This window comes from Hipposideros armiger, unplaced genomic scaffold (assembly GCF_001890085.2).
Source record: "Hipposideros armiger isolate ML-2016 unplaced genomic scaffold, ASM189008v1 scaffold_1, whole genome shotgun sequence".
Lineage (NCBI taxonomy): Eukaryota > Metazoa > Chordata > Mammalia > Chiroptera > Hipposideridae > Hipposideros > Hipposideros armiger.
In genome coordinates, this window is record NW_017731351.1 from 6,334,682 (window position 1) to 6,343,402 (window position 8,721).

At 42.3% G+C, this 8,721-nt stretch overlaps 1 protein-coding gene across 1 annotated transcript in view; it reads left to right on the forward strand.

Annotated features, from left to right (window-relative positions):
* Positions 1–1,233, forward strand: part of IL21 (interleukin 21) — a 10,842-nt gene extending 9,609 nt beyond the window's left edge. Inside the window, exons 3-4 of the mRNA XM_019628660.1 lie at positions 750–827; positions 919–1,233. Coding sequence (XP_019484205.1) covers positions 750–827; positions 919–942 — 102 coding nt within the window. The 3' untranslated portion in view covers positions 943–1,233. The remainder of the gene's footprint in view (positions 1–749; positions 828–918) is intronic.
* The last annotated feature ends 7,488 nt before the right edge of the window (positions 1,234–8,721 follow it).

Consider the following 8,721-nt stretch of genomic DNA (forward strand, 5'->3'; position numbering starts at 1 on the left):
GAATAAGGGGAAAGAACATAAACCAAGAAATCGTTTTAAAAAAGAAATAGAAGCAGGCAGGCAATACGCATGAAAAATTGTTCACTCTCTCTATAATCTAATAAATGAAAATTAAAACAAGGAAATCCTATTTTTTCCAATTAAAAATTTTAATACCCAATAATGGTAAGAAGACTGTATGTGAATAGAGATAAAACTTTTTTACAATGTATATCAAAAGCCTTAATTTTTTTAATCCCTTTCATTTAGTGATTTTACTTTTAGAAATTATAAAATAAACAAAGATGCATATGAAAAATTATTCAGAGATGGTCTTTGAAGCATTGTATAAAATAGTGACAAGTTAGAAGCAATCTATGCATCCAAAAGTAGTAATATTTCAATTGTATGTTGGAATACAAAGCAAGATTGTGTATCATATTTTTGGAGACCAATTGACATGTAGGAAATGCTTGTGATATGTTAAGTATAAAACAAAAAAAGTCAAAATTACCAATGAGTGTAAATAATATAAATGCAAAGAAAAAAATTATTGTGAGGATATGGTATATGAAAACATTTCAGTGGCTATTTCTGAGAATGGGATTACAAGTGATTTTTCCCATTGTTATTTTCTGAACACTTTTATGCAGCTTTCAAATTTTTTCAGTGAACATGGTTTATGTCTGTCATTGGAAAAAAAAATTTAAATGAACATTTATTCAATAGGAAAAGATTTTAAAGAATGCTACTTTTTCACTGATTTCTAGACGTGCCCTTCATGCGATTCTTACGAGAAAAAACCACCCAAAGAATTCCTAGAAAGACTGAAATCACTCATCCAAAAGGTATCTCACTTACATTACCTTTGGTTTCCGACCTCATCTTGATCTCGATTGCATCCTGTGTTAGGTTGCTCATGGTGTGCTGTTTCCGCAGATGATCCATCAGCATCTCTTCTAGAGCTCTCAGAGCCCGAAGGTTCCCGAGGACCTCGCTTGAAGCCGGACACTAGACCACACTCTAACACAGCAGTGAGACCCACACCTGGGTATTCTGAGTGGGGGATACAGTACATTAGCAATGGGGGAAACTCAGATAAGTGTTCAAAGTCAGGATGACTTCCCCCCCGAATCACGATGCGATACTTCGGTCTAATCCACTTGCTGTGGTTGGTCAACTTGAAAAAACTTTCTACTGAATCAGTCTGATTTCCTATGTTATGGACTTCCATGACTTCTAAAGTTGTTACTTAATTTCACTGCCCAACTAGGACATTTCCTGGTTGAGGGAGAGCTTAAAATTTTTAACCAAAAATACAGTTTGGGAATTTACTGATCTTATATTAGCCTTGATTTTCATGACCACAAGAATGAGGTCTCTAATAATCATAACTTCAAAAAGTTATACATCTTCATTCATGCTGGAAAATATAGAAGCACAGGGTCAAAATGGAAAGTTGAATGTCTTTATTCTTTTAAGGAAAATGAAAACTGAGTGTTTAAAAAATGTATATCTGAAGAGTTTACTTTTTATCTCAGAATGTCTAACATATAAGTATATAATTTATTTATGTACCGGGGGATAGCTTTATGAGATGGCTACAAAAAAAGTCTTACTTCTTTATTGGAATTTGTCAAATATTTAAATACTATAGATATGAATGTATTTATGGAATAGACTCTTTCAGTCTTGTTTTTTCTTTAAGTGGGTTTATTAGTGCCTCCCCAACTCAAGCCCCTGATAAGCTAATACTTGATGCTTGTGGAAATGGCAGTCACAGTCTATGCAGGGTCATCAGGTGTGTTCTTGAACCAAACAGTGTTTAACAAGGCTTGCAGCTCTCTTCTCAAATCATTATGACAACTGTGTGAGAGTGAGCTGATAGCTCCAAATGCCTGCTTCCGTCTTTCTTCCTTTCTTTTCTTTTTTTTTTTTTTTAAAATGACACACGATTTGTGTTTGCATGCTTGGCATAAGACAAAAGCAGTCACCTAAAGAAATAAAAATCAGGAGACAAATCAAGAGGCCAGGTCTCCTGACCTAACAGAAAAGAGGCTTTTGCATCTCCATGGTGATCTTCCAACCATGGGCAGGAAAAACAGACAACCCACTCTGCCATTTCACATCAACTCCAGCCGTTTCTTTAAACATGAAGTAAAAAACGCTAGAAAACATTTTCACTAGGATATTATAAGCTATTGGAAAGTCTCTTATTGTTAAATGGCTGCAAGGGTGCAACCAAATGTTGTATGGGAAATGCTTTGAGCTCTGAGAAGTAAAATTATCCATTTAAAAGCATTTTAACAATAAGTACAGACTAATTTATAGTTCCAAAAGGAGTATGAGGACTCAACTATGTCATCAAATCTCAATGAAATGTTTTCTTATCAGAAACAAGGTATTCTGTTTGACATTTTAAATGTTATCACAGAGGAATGATGTAAATATGTGCATAATGATGGCGTGGTGCGTGTAGAACCTGCCTGAGTGTCCCGCGGTGCCCGGCCAGGTCAGGGCGTGAAAGGGGAAAGCAGGCACCACGTGGGCTGGGGAAAGATGGAGTCTTTATTTTTTGTTTCCGGCTTTCTGGCTGTTGACTTCTTTGACACTGTGATTTTTATATTTAAAGTAATATATTTATTTTGGTGTGTTTACTGTTAAAAATCTCTGTTCTAATCCTTTGACCAGAGATTGTACCTTAAACGTAAAGATAACTCAGTGGGGTGTTGGCTAGGAGCCTTCGCGAAGCCAAGGTTAGACTCCGGCGAAGGGTCTGGCAGCCTCCAGTATCCCGAGAGAAGCGAGAGAGGCAACGCGAGGCCTGAACAGCTCCACCTGCGCTGCGGTATTCCCCACGCAGCCAGCCCCCCCCCCGGAGCAATGCAAGGCCAAGCAAGAAACTCTGCTGTTCGCCCACGGACGGTGACACAGGGGACCTGAAATCTTGCTGGCTCTGTCACTTGCTTCAGTTTGGGGGGTTTCCAGTTCCTTCTCTGTAGAATGAGGGTGTTGAAAGTCTGGGCTGCCTTTTTTTAGAGCTGCATGTGTCTATGAGTCGCTCAGGTTCTGGGGACTCTTACAGGAATGTCTGACCATACTTCTGAGTAAAGCTCCCTACTGAATCTGATGTTTAGTTGCTCAACATTATTTCAAAAGCGTTTGTAGCAACACTCACTCTAGGAATGAAGGAAATGTTCAAAAAAAAAAGAGGAAGAAAGAAGGAAAAGGGAGAAAGGAAGAAAGAAAAACGCGGCTGTAGCTCATGGAGTTCAGGGAAACAAGTCATGATTTCTACTGTTTTAGCTGAAAGTGTCTTCTTTGGGCACTTGTATAAAATTGTAGCATTATTATTCTATATGACTGCTCTGTTGTATTTACATTTGCATCTGAGAATTTAGTTTTAATATGAAATATGTACTTTATAACTTAATGATTATTTATTATATATTTGGTTTTAAATGTTCATGTTTGTAGCTTCTTATTTAAGACCTGATCATATTAAATATTACCCAGTCAGTACAACTGTCTTTTGTGATTCCCTGGAAACCTAAATTCAATATTCTTAGCAGGAAATAAAAGATGGTCCTTAGTTTCTGGGAGCATGGAGTTTTCACGTGTACATGGTAGAGACAATCTCCTCTCATTACATACTTTCACTGAACCGGAACGACCGCTTCCTGTCCTGCCTCTAGGATGCCATGACCTTGGCGGCCCTCACACACGTATGGCAGGCCCAGGAGGCGCTGAAGACATCCTCCCCAGCACCTGCCACCTGTGCGCGCCTGTGCACACCTCTCCGTTCTCTGAGGTTTATCCCGTCTAGCTTCTTATTGGTGGCTGTCATCTCCTGGACACTCCTCCACATGCACGGAGGACTCAGGGACATCCTCTCCTCGGCTCCAACTTCTACAGCTGTGCTGGGTGACGTCAGGGCCCCACTCAGTGCCCACGAGGGCTGCACCCACACGGCAGCTTCCCAGGACCCTGACTGCCTCAGTCACAAACACTGCACCTTTCACTCCGTCCTTGGCCCACTCCCATGGCAAGGAGCCAGACTTTGTCACCTGGCACATTCTCTGTCTGAAATCGTGACGTTTATAGAGCCATCACCAGGTGGTCTCTCAGGTCTCAGACTGCCCCACCTCTATTCTACCGGTCCAGAGACCTCGTCACAGCAGCCAGCAGCCCTTGGGCCCTCCCCATTCTCTCAGTTCCTATTAGTTCCTGTCCCTCCACTGAACCTGGGCCCCTGATCAATCCCTTAACCGCAGACCCAGCAGCCACACAATCTCACTCATCTTGAGAGCCTGCCTATGAATTCCCCTCTGTGTTCTGTGTTGGTCCCCGATCCAGCTTCAGACACTGGGTCTGGCCCCTTACCTTTGGGGACTCTTTCCAACTCCTTTGTCTGGCTTACTGGAGCCACTCTCAGCTCTAAACACTCACCTGCTTTCAATTTCTGCCTCCACCTACTCCAGTCCACAGATAGTCACCTCATCTCTCATGGAGGAGAGATTTGGGTTTTCACAGTCAAGCTCGGTGAAAGACTGCGAGTGGTCTATACCTGCGTGTAGGCTCCCTCACCTCCTATCCACTTAGCAAGCCACTGTAACCTAATTTCTACCCAACCCACATCCTACCACTGCATCATTAAAGCTGCCCTTTCTCTGGTCAATAATGACCTCCCTCCAAATGACCCAACTCCCGGAAGTGTCCAAGTCCTTATCTTGGTCATGTCATGGCTTTTGCCACCTTTGAGCACTCGCTCTCTCTTCATGTGTCCTCCTGATTCTCGTCCTGCTCTCTGACCACATGTGCCCAGTGTCAGCTGTCGGGTTGCTTTCCTGTGTCCCCTCCCTTGGAAGTGACTGTTCCTAAGGATTCTGTCCTTGGCCTCCCTTTCACTCTAAACCTTTCCCCTCAGCAGTTCAGTGAGTTCCTGTTTTAAATACCCTTCTATATGTCGGTGAATCGCAAATCAATAAAGGCTGGACCTCTCTGCTAATTCCCAGGCCCAATAACCAATTTCTCCTTGGAGATTTCCATTATTATTCCCCAGGTCCTTCATTGCGACATGTCAACATGGACCTCGTCCCCTCTCCCTCCACCACACACAGGCACTTCCACGACCTTCTCCGTTTTCCATTGTTCCCTAACCCTAACCAATGGCAACACATCCCCCAGCCTCCCAGACGCCGCCTTCTCTTTCACACACTTCTACAAACCGTCACTGGGTCTTGTGATTTCTCTCTCTTAAACCCATCCTTTCTCTTCTCTTCCCTCTGCCATCGCCTTCACGCAGGCTTTCGGCAATGGTCGCAATAACTTTGGATTGGATTTCTAGCCTCTTGCCTTCTCCTGTTTCCAGTCTATCTCCGAGTGGCCACCAGAGTGATATTTTATAAAACCTAAGTCCGATCACAATTTCCCCCTATTGAAACCCTTCACTCCCCCTTGGAACAAAGCCTAGGCTCAAAGCAGGGCATGCAAACCCCTTTATCATCTGTCCCGCTCAGCTCTCAGCCTGTCTTCACCTTGAATTTCACATCTGAGCTAATCCAATCTACTTCCAGTTCCCTAGACACACCGTGTGGTTTCACACCTCTGGGCCTTTGCCTTTGTGCTTGCAGGGACCTCTCCCTGGAATAGCACTCCTCCACCCACTCCATCATGCCAGGAAAACTCTGCTGCATCTGTCAACATTTAACTTAGTCATCACTTCTAGAAGGATTTCCATCACCATTTTTCTCAATGTGACACGGTTAATCTCCCCACTTTCAAAACTTAAGCGTACTTTATTAGACTGAATGCTTTGTATACAAATGTATTGATGTATGCGTGTTTCCCTTTCTAAAAGGCAAGCCCCTTGGCAGAAGGGACTGCCTCTTGCTAGCACAGCGCCTCGTATATAGTAGATAACAACAGTAGAGAACAAGTGTTACACAATTGCATTGAACTAAACACACAATATACGATCATGCATTGCAATTTTCCTTGACATCTCGCTTTCTATTACATGTTGAATCCAATTATCGCCAAAGCCAGGGATAATTGCCGACTGCTTTAAAAATAACCCTAGACTCCAACTACCTGTCACCATCTCCTGCTTCCGCTTGGGGGCCACCAGTCTTTCACTCAGATGATCGTGACACCTTCCTAAATAGTCTTCCTGCTTTTGTCCTTGTCCTTCACCAAAATCTATTTGCAACAAATCAGCCTGATGGTCCTTTAAAAACTAATCAGAGTATGTCCCTCTCAACTCAAACCCTTCCAATGCCTCCTCTCTCATTCAGAGTGAAGCATGCGTCCCATAAGAGCTGACTGGTCGCAGCTCCTCTACCCCTCACCTCTGTAGCCTTGTTTTCACTCCTTTTGCTCCACTCCGGTCACACTGTTGCTCTTCCCTTTCTCCAGCACTCCCACCTGTGGCATCTGCATTTCTCTCCTTTCCATTTGGAATGCTCCCCTGCCAGCTGTGCATGAGGTCCAACCCCCACCCCCTTCAGGCTCATGTTCAGCTGTCATCTTCTCCACCAGCTCTTATCTGATAACCACCATATTTTCAACTGCAACACCCCCCACCCCCAAACACCCCTGCTTTATTTTTCTCCAGAGCACTTACCACCTGAACATATATATTTTGGTAATTTATGTATTTATGCTCTCTGTCGCCTGCTGGAATGTGAGCTCAGTGAGGGCAGAGGTTTGGTCTGTTTTGTTTACTGCTATATATCTGGCACCTAGTACAATGCCTTGAACATAGAATGAACTCATCCAATATTTGTAGAAAAAATTAGTGGGTTCTGCAATGGCGGGCTTTGGAGTTCTCCATTGCATTTTTACACACAGTTTGCCTTCTCTCTGTTATGCAAGTGGAGCACTATTGGGTTTCCCCTTATTTATAGCTTCTCCCTGATCTCTGGGTAACACGTTTTTCTGTTAATTTCCCCCCATCCTCTTATCAGGTGTAACCACACCTCTTATTTTTTTAATTGGCCTTTAGCGATGTAAAATTTGGAAGATTAAAATGGAAACATTATCCCACTTGTCATTAAAATTTTAGCAGAAATATTCTTGTAAAGAAAGCCTCTGGATTTCTATTGTTAGAGTTCTTTTCCTGGGAGGAGACACATCTTAGTGTTTCATCATGTGGCCCAAGCTCTTCCGTGTGATATTCCTTCTCCGCTTACAGAAATAATAGAAAAGGCGAAGCATCCACTATGAGTCTCTAAACATGTCCTGCCCTACCGTCACTCCTAATGTAGCACTATTCTCTTCAAGCAGGCTTCCTGGCACGTTACAACTTATTTTATTTTGCTCACTTGCTTTAGCTTTCCTTGATCCCGGTATTGTGGGCGAGACGGTCAAGAGCCGTGGAGAAACGCTAGGGAAACACAGCAGAGCAAGGGGCAGGGAGAGGTGAGCATGTGTGGGGCAGACGAGAGGGCGACTTTAAAGAGGATGGAAACCTAGGTCACAGAATCGTTTGCCTGCTGTCAGTGAGGTTAAATGAGGAACAATATAAACGTTAGCGGCAGTCACACGATTACAAAAAACAATCTGAGAGAGAACTCTTTGAGATGCAGCATTGAAATGGACTTCAGCTCAAATGGATTATCTAACAAATGTCAGCAAGCTGGCAAGTGGCCCTCAGACCTGATATGCGTTCCAGTCTTCTGGGGAGATTATAAAACCACCGAAATCAGAATGTCCGAGGGCCTGGGCGTGGGTGTTCCGTAAATTCTCCACGTGACTGCAGCGTGGAGGCAGGCTGAGAACCCCTGAGAGAATCGAGACAGAGCTGACACTTGACGGCGAGGAGAGAGAGAGGATCCGTACTATGAAATTCTGAGTACATTAATGTACTTTTGCTAAGTCATTTCCTTTCTGCAACAATTAATTCTCTCTGAGGCCCGAACAGCAAAGATAGCACCAAAAGATGTCCTTACCCTTTATAACAGAAAGATATTTTGGGAGATGTTTTAAATAGGATTATTTGTTTAAAAAAGGAATAATAGATTGGGAGTAATCATATGATAGAATTGAATACAGTAGTAAACAAATGAACAGTAGCTACATGGCTGAATCTCAGAAACACAGCATTGAACGAAAGATGCTAAACACAAAAGAATACATATTTTATGTATGATCGCATTTATATAAAATCCCCAAACAGGCAAAACTTATTATAGATAGCACAACTGACCCTTGAACAATGGGAGTGAAGGGGGTGAAGGGGGTGAAGGGGGGATAGGAGCACTGACCCCACCACACAGTTGAAAATCCATATATAACTTTTGATTCCCTCAAAACTTAATTACTTATAGCCTACTGTAGACCAGATGCCTTACTGATCACATAAAATATCTATTAACGTATTTTTGTATGTTACATGTATTATATATTGTATTCTTATAAAAAAGTAAGCTAGAGAAAAAAATGTTATTCAGAAAATCCTAAGATAGTGAAAGTACATTTGCAGTACTATACATATTTATGGAAAAAAATCTGTGTATAAATGGACCCTCACAGTTCAACCCATGTTGTTCAAGAGCCAACTGTATTAAGAGCCAACGGTCGGGGGAGCATGATGATAGTAATTGAGAGAGATAGGAAGGGGTGCTTTCGGCGTACTAGTAATGCTGTACTTTTCGACCCAGAAGGAGGTACTTACTCAGCTTATGATTTATATCATTTTCTCTCTATGTAACTTAAAAAGTTGAAAATAAATGAGAGAAA